Genomic DNA, 14,386 nt, shown 5'->3' with positions numbered 1-14,386 from the left:
GATGTTCTCCGACTGGATATGAGGCCTATACTTGCAGCTGTTCTAACTAAAGTGTATGTCGCAGTGCGGAGGCCGTCAGCACAGCACAGCCTAGGCTCCTGAGGCGAGGAAGGCACGCTGAGCGCTGCCGAGCACCGCGCCTGCCTACATCACCGGAAGGTGCTCCCTGCCAGGTGACACTGCCCTCCAGATTGGCCCAATGTGATGCGAGCGTTAGCAAAAACCTAAAACAAACTGCGTCTGCTATTTCTTGCCTAGCCAAGAAAAACACAGGAAGACGAAGCTGTTTCGGATCAGGATCCACATAATTCCCCCCACCCTCTCCCACCTACCTGCACGGCTGAGTGAGCACATCCAGCAAAGCTAGGGTACTTTAAACATCTGCCCCCTCGCTCAAGAGGAACATTTACTTGAACTGCAGTCCCAATACAACCCTTGCCCGGCTTGTCTGACATCGATCCCTGACCTTTACTGGGGGGCGGTAGAATTCAGCTTTGACTGTTTCTCAATCCTGAGAAATTCAACTCTGTCCCAAACCTGCACATGTCACACCTGAGTGCAGGAAACGTACCTCCTAGAAGGCAGATCGAGCATCTGTGGTTCCTCCACCGGAGGTGTCACCCCAGCCCAGTCACTACTCTCCACCCCAAGCCACTCGCTCCTTCCATCCACTGACTCGGCTCACAGGAAGGAAGCTGGAAATAGGCTTTCCCCACAGCCTTACATCTCCAAGGATGTTTGACTGCGTGTTATAAATGAGAGTCCGCCCAAGAGGCCTGGCTCTGTAGATGGAGGTTGAGCACAGTGTCTCAAGAAGATCGCTGGCTGAGAATCACTCTTCCGGCCACCACCAAGGCCCCTGGCAAGAGCTGCCCACCACAGGTGCCAGCACCTCACGCCCTCCTTCAGTCTGGGCACCATGACTGTGACACCTCTGCTACTGGAGGCAAAGTTCAGTCTCTTCTGAAAATAAAGACAGGACTCAACCCTTCCGGGGCTTCCCAGGTGGCGCTTGTGGTAAAGAATCCACCTGCAATGCAGGAGCTGCAAGAGATGCAGGTTCGATCCCTGGGTTGAGAAGGTCCCCTGGAGGAGGAAATGGCAACCCACTCCAGTATTCTTGCATGGAAAATCCCCCGGAAAGAGGAGCCTGGCGGGCTACAATCCATTGGGTTGCAGAGTCGGAAACAACTGAAGCAACTTAGCATACACACATGCGACCCCTCCGAGGTCTGTAGCCAGACAGAATTATCCAAGGCCACAGTGGGAAGCTGCACTATAGTTCATCCTAACTTCCTGCATTGGGGAACATAATGCAAATTTGAAGTACATTTTGAATTTCAATCACTTCTGGGAACCCTTGTCAGGATGTGGTTATTCTGAGGCTCCTCTTAGAGACAGAAAACCTTTCATCTCATAAGTACGGGGATGGCCTGTGACTGGTTTCCCTTCCAGGTGCTGGGGTCAGCTAAAGATAGCATGCAGCCAACTCTACACCCCAAAGATCTAACGGGAATAATGATCCAGTGGCAACAGCTGCTGGCAGCCTCCTGAGGTTTAATGCTGGCTGCTCTTCATTATTTAAGAGGAGAAGCCATGGGATACACTGGGAGATGACTCATATGACAAATGTGTATGTGCTTGGAATTTTTCCTGTTAAGAATGTACAACCTTCATGAGGGAAGTCCATGAGCTTTCCAATGCTTTTTCATATTAAAATCAATATGAAAAGGTTTTTCTCTGTTCCTTCTCACCTTTAAAAAAAAAAAAGAATTCCAGAATAGCTTTTTGTCTTGTTTTCCTATTAAAGGAATGTAAATAAATGAAGAATTCTAGAAAATCTCAGGATTGAAAGGTCTGTTCCAAGCAGATGGCATTTTTTTTGTTCTGCAATTTAGGGACTGTGGCCTGAAGCTGTTAATATTTCTCCGTGATTCTGTCCTCAGCTGCTGTCAATGCAAATAGAATTCCTGGTGTCTGGGTCCTGCGGGGCATCCTCCCTGTGCACTGACCTCTGAGGAGCAGTTGTTCCCTCCACGGCTCCCAGCCCTTCACCCCTCTTAAGGACGGGCCCGTTGGCTGGAGCTCTGCTGCCCCTGGGGAACGGCATGTTCCGTAAGGTGATACAGAGCTCTGTTCGCCAGGAGCTGGAAGACTAGGAGACACACCAAGTCTAACGCAAGCAGAGAATTACAGAGAATGGTAATGACAGACTCCAAAGTCTCTGTTTGACTGAGGAAGAGCCAGCTGCCAGGCCCCCGAGGGTACAGGTAGCAGAGCTGGGGCCCCGGCCCCCAGGCCAGAGCTCCCACATCCCCCTCCACCCAGGGCCTCCTGGACGACATGGATGACAGAAAGGGGCTCTTCGAGGCATCTCCTGTGGGGGCAGGCGTGCATAGTGGCGAGGGGTCTCCTGAGGTAGCTCTGAGAACCTTGTCTGTCGGCAAAGGTAGTGTTTCCCTGGAGGACGTGTCCCGTTATAGCAGCCGCAGAGCAGCAGATTCATGCACGATCAGGCAAGTATTTGTCCCCTCTGCTGACTGAGCTTCTGCCACTGCACTAGCAGGACTGTTCGCACATGGCAGCAGGACCAGCCCCCACGCCTCTGTCATGACCACCTGCCACTTCGATTTCGGGATCAGATGCCACTTTCTGCTATCGATGCAAACATAGGAGAAACGGTGCTGCCAGAGACAAAGCATTTGAAAAGAGAAAGGGTGGTCAGGGTCTCACCCTCCTGCTCAGCTGAAGAAACCCAGGCGTGATGTGAGAGCTCCAGGTAAACGCCAGCCACGACGCTGTGGGCATGGAGCGCGGAGGGTCTGTGGTCAGGGCAACTCCACCCAGGGCTGATGCAAATGCCAGAGGTTAAACCTCAACTGCCTCTCACCCAGAACAAGTGGCGTCTTCAGAGGAGGCACTATGAGATCACCCTTCTCATTTACACACAAAACAGGAACCACCAAAAAACCGCCACATTTGACTCAAAATTTTAAAGTGGAGAAATTGAAACCTGTTTCAAAATAAATATTACCTCAAATCCCTATGGCAAATTCTTTTTTTTTCTTTCTTTTGGATAGTTGTAAAAGTAAAATTCACATCAAAATAGAGATGTAAAAACTTAAAAGAAATAAGAAAACATGTGAAGACATGAATTATAAGTGAGTACTCGGGGAATTTTTACTGACTTGTCCCACTGTTCTTAATGGGTTGTGTCATCCACTAAATCTGGCCGAGAAGAGACACCCAGTCAGAGGTCCATCCAATAGGTCATGTTGGTCCTGAAAGTCAGATTTTGACTAGAAAGGACTGTCCTAGCTGTTTCTTCTGCATGACTGGTGAAAGTCTCAGAGAGTGAATGCTTTCAGATAGTTACTCATCACCCTCCAGGATATAGACGCTGTCACACGCCCAGGAGTGCAGCCTGACACAACTATGCCCTGGTGTTCATAGAGGTTACCATCAAGAGAAAGAAGACCAATAACCTACACACAAACAAAGCTTCGCATCAGGTGGTGACCAGGGAAAAACAGCAAAGTTAAAGGTTTCGGGAGTCCTGGGAATGCTCTTTTAGGAGAGCCAGAGAAAGGCTTTCTGATACGAGTAGCATCTGAGTGAACTCAGGAATGAGTCGAGGGCTGAACAGCCAAAGACTGAAGTATGTAGTTCCTGAGCAGGATGCACTGGTTTATGCAAGGAAACCCTTGAGGGCTGGAGCAAGATGAGCAAAGACAGGGTCATGGGAGCTGATGTTACAGAGATGGCAGGAGCCAGTTCTGCAGATCTTTGTAGAATAGGAACAGGGATTTTGGACTTTTTACTCCAGAAAGTCACAGGAAGACTTTAAGCACAGGACTCACATCATGTGGCAGAGATTCTGAATAGATCCTTTGAGATGACACTAGAGGGAGTCACGGGTCAGAGCCAGGAGCCCAGTCAGAGCCAGGAGTGTGGTCAGTGCAAGAGACTGTGCAGCTAGGACAGGTCAACACGCCGGAGAGAAGGCAAGGTGAATAAGAGAAATCAGGAGTCCTATTTTAGGCATGGTGATCCTGAGATGCCCAAAGAAGTCCACCAATCAACAGGTGAAGGAAAAGACTATAGCAGGGGGAAGGTTTCCATCTCTCAGAGAAAAGCTGACAGAGAACTTCAGGAACAGGTGACTTTCATAAGTGGGGGTGTCCTCGGGACTGATTGATTTTGGCCATGGAAGGGGGCATCCAAAATGTGCTTTAGCTTACTCCCTGGTTCTCAGAAGCTCATGCACTGACAATTATTGATTTGGTCAGGGAAGCTGTCAATTATTGATTTGGTCAGGTTTAAAACTGGCTCTGATGCTTATGTGTGGACAAACAAGAAGTGGTCATCTCCTGAAAAGTTGGGATGATTTTAATTCTCTACCTATTGGCCATCTGAGTGAATGAGTTTCCTAAGAAGCAGTAGTAAACAGTAAAAAAAAAAAAAAAAAAAAGAGAGAGAGAGAGAACTGGATGACTGTGTGTGTGTGCGTGTGTACATACATACAGTATGCATATATACACAATTTAAGCTTGTGGTAAATTCTAAATAACATTTTAGGAGAAATTAACATGATATTCTAGTGGCAGAAAGCAAAGAGAAACTGAAGAGCTTCTTGATGAAGGTGAAAGAGGAGATTGAAAAAGCTAGTTTCAAACTCAACGTTCAAAAAGACTAAGATCATGGCATCTGGTCCCATCACTTCATGGCAAATAGAAGTGAGGAAAGTGGAAGCAGTGACAGATTTTATTTTCTTGGGCTCCAAAAGCATTGCAGATGGTGACTGAAACCATGAAATTAAAAGATGTTTGCTCCTTGGAGGAAAAGCCATGACAAACCTAGACAGTGTATTAAAAAGCAGAGACATCACTTTGGTGACCAAGGTCCATATAGTCAAAGCTATGGTTTTTTCCAATAGTCATGTACAGATGTGAGAGTTGGACCATAAACAAGGCTGAGTGCTGAAGAAATGATGCTTTTGAATTGTGGTGCTGCAGAAGATTCTTGAGAGTCCCTTGGACTTCAAGGAGATCAAACCAGTCAATCCTAAAGGAAATCAACCCTGAGTATTCTTTGGAATAACTGATGCTGAAGCTCTAATATTTTGGCCACCTGATGCGAGGATCTGACCCGTTGAAAAAGACCCTGATGCTGGGAAGATTGAAGACAGAAGGAGAAAAAGGCAGCAGAGGATGAAATGGTTAGATAGTATCACTGACTCAATGGACATGAATTTGAGCAAACTCCAGGAAATAGTGAAGGACAGGGAAGACTGGTATGCTGCAGTCCATGGGGTCACAAAGAGTTGGACACAACTTAGCGACTGAACAACAATAACATGCAAGAACTAGATATTTGCTCCAGGTTAGGAATCATTAATCATCATGCTGAAGCTGAAACTCCAATACTTCGGCCACCTGATGTGAAGAGCCAACTCACAGAAAAGACCCTGATGCTGGGAAAGATTGAAGGCAGGAGGAGAAGGGGATGACAGAGGATGAGATGGTTGGATGGCATCACTGACTCAATGGACATGAGTTTGAGTAAACTCCAGGAGTCGGTGATGGACAGGGAAGCCTGGCATGCTGCAGTCCATGGGGTCACAGTTGGACACAACTTAGTGACTGAACAACTATAATAATCTGTCCCATAAATGAAATAAACAAGCATATACTGTTTTTAAAAGATTACAAGGAAATATAATATGAGTTAACGGAGCTTTTTCTGGGACTTCCCTGGTGGTCCAGTGACTAAGGCTTTGGGCTCCCAATGCAGGGAGCTGGTCAGGGAGCTAAATGCCACATGCCTCAACTGAAGCTCCCGTAAGCTGCAGTCAAGGTCAAGGATCCTGAGTGCTGCAACCAAGACCTGATAGAGCCACATAAATAAACAAAGAGTTAATGTAGCTATTCCTAAGCTGGCATAAAGGGTAAATTTTCACTTTTTATAGTTTTCTGTGTTTTTCAAAGTTTTATAGTAATCAAAAAAATTTAACACAAAGAAATTCCACTTTATGAAGACTCTCAGTCTCCACATTCTCCAGTAAAACCAGCATCCATGGTTTGAGTTGGCAATAAAAGACCCAAGCTCTGTTCCTGAAGAGCTCAGCTCAGCACACAGCAGAAGGAACATGGGCCCAGGGGCCTGTGAGGAGCCAGAACAGCCAGAAAGGCAAAGAGGCGGGGATGGCAGGCTTCAGACAAGGATTAGCAGGGGCTGAAGCTCAGAGGTGAGAGAGAGAGAAAATAACTTTCAAAGAAACAAACAAAGGGTTCAGTCTGTCCTTGGTGAGCCCAAAGGCTGTGCTGGGCAGGAGGGGAGACAAGCAGAGGAGGACGAAGACCTCAGAGGAAACTCTGAACCAGAAAGGAACTGGAGTTCTACCTGGACTATCAGGCGACTTTTTTTTAGGTATCTAAAGACCCAAACCTAACATGTGGGGGATCTTAATGAGCCTTTCTTTCTGTCCAATTTCTGGGACTGACATGAAGACCTCTCTAGAGAGGTCTGAGCTCTCTGCACATTTGACCAAAGTGACCAGGGTTCTCTTTTCCTGGGGGAGAAAGAAGTCTTCAGAGGCTCCTACGGGCCTCTCTACTACCTGATGAGATAGAATCACAGAAAAAGCCAGTCTTGGAACTTCCCTGGTAGCCCAGTGGTTGACTTGAACTTGTGGTGCAGGGGATGTGGGTTCGATCCCTGGTCAGGGAAATAAGATCCCACATGCCATAAAGCCAAAAAATTCTTTTTAAAAAGAAAAAGCATCTCTCCATCACCTTGGTCTATTTTAAGAACTCATCAAGACTCTGATGAGATTGCTGTTTCTTCTGACCCTTTGGTCCCCGTGACAGCTCTAGAGAGCTGAGGCTGAAGATTAGGCAAAGCTCCAAAGAAGATGCACTTGCCTTGTGGCCTCGATTTTAGTGTGGATGTGGACAATAGAGGTGTAAGCAGCAAACAAGTAACTATGTAGGTCTCCTGGGCTAGAGGTCCCTGGGAAGGTCACAGAACACTTCACAGCATTTTTAATAGGATTGTGATGGTTTGGACCAGATATTTTTCCCTAATTCAAGCAGTCCTTGAGCTCTTGAGCAGTTCTTGCAGAGTGAAAATAGCTTCCCAATCCAGACTTCCTAGATGCATTTCCAAAATACTTCAAATTTGTAGCATGTATTTCAGGAAATGTGATGCGAAATAAGGATGCCAACTTGTTCTTATTAGAAAAGTGACTGCACTTACAGACAAAAAACAAAGTCATGCTTAGTTAGATCAGGTGGTTCTCTTTTAAATGAACTTAAAGAACCTGGAACACACTCACTTCTATAAAAGTTAAAGGTGGAAAAAAAAAGTTACAGGTGGGAGAAGAGGAGATATCCTGGCAATTACTAGAATGCTGCTGCTGCTGCTAAGTCGCTTCAGTCATGTCCAACTCTTCGTGACCCCAGAGACGGCAGCCCACCAGGCTCCCCCATCCCTGGGATTCTCCAGGTAAGAACACTGGAGTGGGTTGCCATTTCCTTCTCCAATGCATGAAAGTGAAGTCGCTCAGTCGTGTCCAACTCTTTGCAACCACATGGACTGCAGCCTACCAGGCTCCTCTGTCCATGGGATTTCCCAGACAAGAGTACTGGAGTGGGGTGCCATTGTCTTTTCCATTGTGACCCCATGGACTGCAGCCCACCAGGCTCCTCCGTTCATGGGAGTTTCCAAATTACTAGAATAGTCATACCTAAAAGAGAACCCACTTTATTTATTTATTCTTTTTTTTTTTTTTTTTTGACTGTGACATGTGGATTGTGAGATCTCAGTTCAGTTCCCTGACCATGGCTTGAACCTGGGCCACCATAGTGAAAGCCAGGGATCCTAACCACTAGGCAACAAGGGAATTCCCAAGAACCTACTTTAAAATAACCCCCAATTTTCATATTACAGAGAAGGGGACATGGTATAATTAAAACATTATTGAGTTGACTAAAAAAGTTCATCCAGGTTTTTCTGTAAGATGTTATCAAAAACTTGAAAGAACTTTTTGACCAACCTAATAGTTTAATAAATAAATCATGAAACTTAGATATATTTTCTTTTACATTTAACAAAATTTAATGTATAATGCTACTCTGACCTGATAACTAGAACAAAGCAAGAATGGGTTCAGCTGACACTTTGGCATATATTTTCTAACAAAGTCATATAACATGATCAAATTTCCTTGGATTTACTTTTTATTTCTGCAGCATAAAACAGGTTCATTTCTGCAAATATATTAGAAAGATCCATCCGTGTTTCCTAATGGCTTCTCCTAATCTTTGCTATTCAAAACATGCTTTTCTGAATTTCACCCTGTCACCTTCCTTGTTAATACTTCTCTACAATCGTCAAGTGGTCTGATTCTGCCAGGGCCTCATTGATCAGGTCCTACCAGTTCAGCACCGTCACTTGCAATAACTGCATGAAATTCTACATCTGCATCCAGTTTCACAAGTTAGGTTATATCTTATTTGTATTATGTTATAGAATCTTTACATCATCTGGCAATCAGCAGGGAATGGACCAACAGAGGTGCCTCAGAGGAGCAGTTACACAGAAAAGATCCGGGAGTAGAGGTTGACTTTATAAGAGGTCAGTTAACTTTTAATCCATCCACGGATTAACAGTTAATCCATCTTCTGCCCAACCCTACTTAGAATAGAACTGGATGTAACAATCTGTCAGCAGTGAGAGGATGACATGAAACGATGCTCTTGATGTTCAACAGTCCTAAATTCCTTCTCCTCCCATGAAAGCAAAGACATCTATAATCATCTCTTTCTGGTTTAAATGTGCCAGTGTTGTAACAGTTTCTACTTCCCTACACAATCTCATAATTCTGTGCTTTCTTGCACAGACAAATAAGATGAAAAAGAGGTGGATGCATTTTCAAACAGCAGACTCTACTGAGGACAAATGATCTCAGGGCAGAAGGAAAAGTGGGAAGATGAAAATTCATTTACATCCCCTGCCATACATCAAGATTCATCACCATGTACAACCCAGGGTGACCTCAGGTTCAGAGACATTTTCACTTGCCCTTTGAGGTCTACTGTGAGGCGTTTGCCTCATCTGACTCTGGAGTAACAACTCCTGTCTCGTTTCAGATGCTGCTTGGCAATTTTATTTCTGAGAACAAAAGGGCAATTACAAGTCAACCTTAGGAAAACAACCCAGGAAACAGAGTATCCAGAAGTGTGGTTTAGGGGTGAATGTTGTTGGGGAAAGTGAAATAGAAGAGGAACAAACAAGAAGAATGTCAACTGGGTATAAGTAGATGAGACTAAATTCCCAGTCAGCCATATTCTCAGGGTAAACTTGAGCAGCATAGCATCTGAAATATGCCAAAGGCCAAAGTCCACACCCCTCCAATTTCACCCATCCTATGTTTGTCTTAATATACTTTACTTTTTGTCACATTTTCTTTGTATTGAGATGTGGGTACTAGCTGACCAGAGTGAGTCCCTAGGAAGAAAGGGACCGTGTGTCCTAGTCATCTTTGTACTTTCACCCTCTCTGCCATGTACATGGTGAGGCTCAATAATTTGTTTCTTGAACCGAATCCAAGCCTTTCAGTCAACGTCAAATCTGATGTTTGCAAAGAAAAGGGATAGGAAACACATACCAGTAAAGGCCCTGAGATGTATTTCTACTAGACTCAAGTTAGAGGGAAAAGAAAAAACAGGTAGTTCTGGCCAAACAAACGAGGTTATATGGGGTAAGAAACAATGGAAGACCTTTATACTTAATCCATCTTTTACCCAACCCTGCTTTTAGAATAGAACGGGATGTAACAATCTGTCATCAGTGAGAGGATGACATGAAAGGATGCTCTTGATATTCAACATTCCTAAATTCCTTCTCCTCCCATGAGAGCAAAGTTATCTATAATCATCTCTTCCTGGTTTAAAGATTTCCAGGAACTGGTTGTGTTGCAAGTCAATAACTCCGTCCAATGTAAGATGCCTCAATAATCACTAAGAATTTGAAAATGTCCTCAACAAGAGATCTCTTGACTTCAGAACTGTTAAGATCTCTCTCAGCTGCTGGAGGCCAGCCCTCACCCGCCTATCTTCCCTCATGATTCAGGTACCTGGTGTCTGCAGGGCAGAGAGAGAGTAAGATCTCTACACTCAATACAGGAAAACTTGTGCCTTCCCCAAAGTACCAACCCAATAAATGACCTATTGGAGTCCCTGAGGAGTCTATGATTACCATCTTCAAAACAAATTAAAGAACTTCAATTTTCCAATAATACCATTTCAGGCATAATTACTGTGCTACTAACATTGCTCTCACTCTGTTCAAGCACAAGAACAAACAGTCCAGGACAACCTCAGGTCCTCTTCAGTGGTCATTAATCTTTCAACAATCTTCTGAGGCTACTGACAACAACTGACTGTAACCAAACTACATAAACTTGGTAAAGATTCTAGGTGTCTTGTGTCATCTGAGCCAGTCTACTGATATTCTGCTTAAACCACATACGAAGCCATGACACATGCAATCCCAACCCTAGATTGTTTTAAATTAAACCAATGTTGGCAGTCACTGTCAATACTTAGGCTTCCCTGGTAGCTCAGGCAGTTAAGCGTCTGCCTACAATGCAGGAGACCGGGGCTCGATCCCTGGGTCGGGAAGACACTTAAGTCAATACTTAAGTCTGCAATACTAAATAACCCCTCCAAAAGATCAAATCCTCAGACTACCACTTACACTCTGTTTAGGGATGCTGTTCTACTTATAGTCACCTACTGCACTGGACCAAGTCAGAGTCTTATTTCAGTCAGCCATTAAATTTTCAAGAAGAATGGTATTCTTCCTACTTTCCAGAATAAGAGCAATCTTTCCCATCTCACTGGGACAGAATTCAGATATCTCAATCAAGTTCCAGACTGATGGGGAAGATTCAAGGTTCTCCCTGGGCTTTCCCCCTAGTGCTTGTGGTGAGAGAGTCTGGGCCTCGCAGGAAAAGTAGAAGGCCGGTCCAACCATGAAGGATGCTGGGAGCCTTCTTCCAGTCTGACAGCAGCGCAGCTCCCACTGCAAGTGGCCCAGGACCGAGAGAAAGGTCAATCCTGACTGCAATCTGGCACCAGGCAATGTCTCACTGAAAACCCCTGGCATTTTCAGGAGAGAATCTGGAGGGCCAGCCAGCTAGCCCTTCCCTGCAGCCCACAGTGCACCAGTGTTAAGACAAAGGAGAGCCAAAGAAAGAACACTTGACTTGGTCCTGAAAAGAAATACCGTCCCCAGGCTGGAACTGGTTATCTCACCCCCATCCTTTCCCTGAGGTCCAGGCTGCAGCAGCCCAGTTAATCAGTGCTTAGACTGACTGCAAATCCAGACTTTGAGGATGCTGGCCATGGTGTTACCCGATGTCTCTGTGATAAACACCTCCTGAATATCCAAACTCAAGTCAAGGAAAACAGTGTGACTTGGGTATGTTCCCATTCTGCCTTGTCTATCATAAAATTCAGCTAAATTCAGGCCTAACCAGAGTAATTTTAATGAGATCATCTGTGATGATGATTCATTCACCTCCTTCAAAATGGTCTTTGCTCTGTTTTATCCTTTGAGCATGTTACGTTCATAAATCACTTCAAACCAGATGCTAGAAACAGGATACATAATATATGCCATTCTTGGGTAAATGTCATTTTCTTTCTGGGACAGTCTTACCTGCATATGAGTCTATTTTTCACCAAGGCTGTAAATATCTCCTGAAATAGTTTATGCTGGGGATGTTTGCTGAAATTTCTCTCATTCTTGTAGTTTATACTAGGATGAAACAAATAGAAAAGCATTTTGTAATAAAAATTATTTAGACCGCCTCAAAATTACCAGTGCAAAGAAAGACACCTATATGCATGCAAATGTTGAAGGATTCTTGAAATTCAGTGTATTGCCAAAGCAAGTATCAACGGTTGAAATAGGAGGTGGAAATTAAATTATAGAGTTAATAATAAAGATTAGAGTCAAGCATATATATTTCATTTTATTACATTATATTATTCCCTATTAACACTTAATAGTTAAAATTTGTGAGAGGGAAGAAAAGGCCACGTGGAGAGCAAGAGTGCTAGAGTATGTGACCTAGACAGCCGTGCAAAAGGGAGACAAGGCCCCCTCCCTTCACCTCACTACCTGCCACGGCTGTGGCCACTATAGCTGTTACCACCACTGGACACCATGCATATCCCCTTGTGGCCAACAGCCCTTCAACTGTGAGAGCTTCTGTGGTTGTGGATTGTGTGTGGGGGGGGTGGGGGTGGGTAACACAACAAAGCTGTGAGATATTCTAACTTCAGTTCTCTCTCTCCTGATATTACAGCCAAAAGAGAGGTTAAAAATATCCCAAAGCCATACCCTTTAAAAGGATCACATTGCTATGGAATATATAATATATTTCATGCACATTCAAATAGACCAGTTTTTAGAACTAGGCTAGATCCACTGGACTTCCATAAATACACTGCCTCAGAGGCAGGTTTTGCAGCCTTATTATTGCCATTTGTACCGCTCCACCCTCGTGCTATGTCAGAGGTCATGGGACTGACTGTGCCCCCCTAATCTAGTTCATAGTACAAGAGGGCTGTCATAGTTCTTAGTACACACACATGAGCAGACTGAACATGTAACAATTTTTTAAAGACTTCTGCATTCCTCACTAAACATGTGTTTTAAAAATATTAACTCATGTAACATCATGTGATGTTTGTGGACTGTTAAATTCATTGTCAGAAAATAACAGGGAAACAAGACTTAGGCCAAAACAATAGATGATCATTCTAGAATATTTACATTGGTATTTCATGTCATTCATTATTTACATGGTACTTAGTGTCAAATGACCTTACCATGGGGAGAGCTGGAGAGAACCAGCTCCCTGAACAGGGGTGGCCCACGACAGCACACAGCTTCTAAGAGGTCTCCATGGCAACAGGAGAGCGAACCACGGGCTGGCACTTCCAACGTGACAGGTGAGGGCAATGTTTCAACAGAAAGCCTGAGCACTTTGACAACCACGTCCTCAGCCATCATGGTTGCTCACAGCGGGGACTTTCATGCCTCCTCACAGCAGGCGAGATATGCACCCACCAAAAGCTAAAGACAAAGCTCACTATCAGCCTCGCCAGGTCAACCTGATGGAGCAAACGCCAGATGTATGTCAGCCGGTGTCCCGAAGCTCCCAGGTCACTTCCGCCTTCAGCCAGCCAGTCTGCTGCTCACACAGCACTTCCGGGAGTGGGCTAAGTGCTACCTTCAATTATTAAATTCAGAATCCCTGTGGTACATTTTAAAATGGACTTTCCATTTTAGCTCCTGTGACAAATAAATCTTGGGGCTAATGAGCAGCCCAGGCTGCTAAAGGCAAGGAGCATGCTGGATTTCTTACCTAAAATTTTCAAGTTCAACAGCTTCTGTGGACTCACGCCACCGACCTCCAGCTCTCTGCCCACCTGCCCTGACGGCAGGCTCAGACTTCATCACGCTGTTCTGGGCACTATCGAAGTGAATGGCTGGAAGCTATGGAAACAGAAACACAGAGGACTTGAGGAGGACAATTCAGCACAGGATAAAGACAGCCATACAGAAACAGAGGGGTGGGTGAAGGAAACGGGTGTGCCCCAAGCCAACAATTAACATGAGAACTGTGTCAAATGTCTGGATTTCCCAAGATTTAGACACCCTAGACACTCTGCTCATCTACTCTCTCCACCTCACGCTGCTGTTTCTTCATAACTTGTGACACCACCTGTCATATCTTACAGTTTTTACATGTTTTCAGTCTCCCTTGATTACACTGTCAGCTCAACGCAGCAGGAGCTTGCCCATGCTGTTCAGTGTCGTAACCCCAGCAGCTCCCACGGTGCTGTGGATCCAGACCTGGGGAGGCCTGGGTACTGGGGGCTTTTGCAGCTTCTTGGGTGATTCCAGTGTGTAGTCAGAGCAGAGGGTTGGCAGATCCAGCTAGAAACTCTGGTCTAGATGACTGAGAAGGAGTCATCTTCACTCATCCTTCATATTTACCAATCATGCACACTGAACGCCGACTCTTAGAGCTATGAAGGTAAAGAGATCCTATCCCTTTTAATCAGTCTGAACATTCTGATTCCTCAATCATGTTTATAGAAGTCATGAAAATATACTACAATTAACCATAAGGAAAGGAAAAATTTGCTTACATTAACTAAAACAATTTGAGTATGCCCCTATTTATAATTTTAACAGAATTATTTATATAGTAAATTGTGATATTATCAGTATTCAAGCTGTCTCTCTTACCTGTAATTGGGATAACCCTGAGGACTGCTTCTTGTACCACAATAAAATTGAA

The 14,386-nt window shown here is 44.7% G+C and overlaps 1 protein-coding gene across 2 annotated transcripts in view; it reads right to left on the bottom strand.

Moving 5' to 3' along the window:
• The window catches only part of NEK10 (NIMA related kinase 10), a 290,181-nt gene that overhangs the window by 229,991 nt on the left and 45,804 nt on the right, over positions 1-14,386 (bottom strand). For both annotated transcript variants that reach the window (XM_043443207.1, XM_043443206.1), the window contains 2 exons: positions 13,445-13,575; positions 11,728-11,826 (listed from right to left, as the gene is read on the bottom strand). In XM_043443207.1, the coding sequence (XP_043299142.1) occupies positions 11,728-11,826; positions 13,445-13,575 (230 nt within the window). The remainder of the gene's footprint in view (positions 1-11,727; positions 11,827-13,444; positions 13,576-14,386) is intronic.

The sequence above is a fragment of the Cervus canadensis genome, chromosome 22 (genome assembly GCF_019320065.1).
Source record: "Cervus canadensis isolate Bull #8, Minnesota chromosome 22, ASM1932006v1, whole genome shotgun sequence".
In the NCBI taxonomy this organism is placed as follows: Eukaryota; Metazoa; Chordata; class Mammalia; order Artiodactyla; family Cervidae; genus Cervus; species Cervus canadensis.
This window is presented reverse-complemented; position numbering and strand designations above follow the sequence as displayed.